General features: G+C 50.8%; 1 protein-coding gene across 1 annotated transcript in view; it reads left to right on the plus strand.

Moving 5' to 3' along the window:
- The window catches only part of CTDSP2 (CTD small phosphatase 2), a 21,929-nt gene that overhangs the window by 14,160 nt on the left and 6,343 nt on the right, over positions 1–1,426 (plus strand). Inside the window, exon 2 of the mRNA XM_007467626.1 lies at positions 197–345. Coding sequence (XP_007467688.1) covers positions 197–345 — 149 coding nt within the window. The remainder of the gene's footprint in view (positions 1–196; positions 346–1,426) is intronic.

Raw genomic sequence — 1,426 nt, forward strand, 5'->3', positions numbered from 1 at the left:
TTCCTGCTGTTTCTAGTTTACAGAGAAGATGTTGGAATAAACATGTACATTTCACTGTTGACTGTATTTGGTTGTTCGCCAAGCACGTGCCTTGTGCCCCAGTAGAGCTTACAAACTAGAGGGGATACAGCACGGGGGTGGGTATTTGTGGACAGACGCCCTGTAGCTAATGCCTCTGTCGTTCCCTCCACTCTAGGCCTGGTCTCCAAGTCCTCTCCTAAGAAGCCTCGTGGACGTAACATCTTCAAGGCCCTTTTCTGCTGTTTTCGCGCCCAGCATGTTGGCCAGTCAAGCTCCTCCACTGAGCTCTCCGCATACAAGGAGGAAGCCAACACCATTGCTAAGGTAGCTGGACCCAGGGTGGTGTGATGCCAGCAAGGACGGGACTGCTGTGAGCGAGTGGGGGTCCCTGCAACCACGGCAGGGAGACAGGGCAGCCTTGCCTGAGTTGGAAGATCTCTGGCCCAGAGGAGGCCCTTCCTCTGTCCTTCCGATAGTGGTCCATCTTCTTCCTGTTGATTCCCATTTGTGGTGTGGGCCATCCGGATGTCCCTGTGCTTTCTGAGGGGCCCCACGGTCCAGATCCTTCCAGGTTCCAGGAACCATGCAAGGTGCTTTGCGTAGGTTGTCTTACATGACCCATAGCAGCCCTGCAAGGAGAGCCACAGGATTCCCACTCACAGACGGAAACTGAGACTCAGAGAGTGTATGTAGCCGCTGAATAGTTAATGGTTAATAAATGGTAGTATCAGGGTTTGAACTCGGATCTCTCTGGTTGTAAGTCCTGTGATTGTTGTTGTTTATTTTTAACTAAGCAAAAGGACCTTCCAAGTTACTAGGCTTTCAGGGAACCAAGGAATTGAAATTCGATCACATTCTTGATAACCCCTTCCAGCACTATCACCTGTACCTGTGAGAGACATATGGAAATGTGTGGGTGTCTTTGATTCTTACAATTACCAGAAGATATGTCTGGCATTTCAGAGGCGGGGGACAGAAATCCTCCTTTCCGCAGTGCCATTTGTACTTCTTTCTGAAGCACCAAGGTTTAGCTGTCCTTCCTCTCTTTCAAAACCAGGCTAAAGATACGTACATCAGTGAAAAATCACCTCATTATCCAAAAGGGGACATTGGTTAAATGAAATACAACATGACGGTATTAACTGAACTATTAATTTTTACTAAGAGTTCACAACAATGTAGAAGAGTATTGAGTTGCAACATTAAGTCAAATAGCAGAGAGTGCAGGGCTCCCCTGGTGGCGCAGTGGTTGGGAGTCCGCCTGCCGATGCAGGGGACGCGGGTTCGTGCCCCGGTCCGGGAGGATGGCTGGGCCCGTGAGCCATGGCCGCTGAGCCTGGGCGTCCGGAGCCTGTGCTCCGCAACGGGAGAGGCCACAACGGTGAGAGGCCCGCGTACCGCAAAA

The sequence above is a fragment of the Lipotes vexillifer genome, unplaced genomic scaffold, assembly GCF_000442215.2.
Source record: "Lipotes vexillifer unplaced genomic scaffold, Lipotes_vexillifer_v1.1 scaffold387, whole genome shotgun sequence".
In the NCBI taxonomy this organism is placed as follows: Eukaryota; Metazoa; Chordata; class Mammalia; order Artiodactyla; family Lipotidae; genus Lipotes; species Lipotes vexillifer.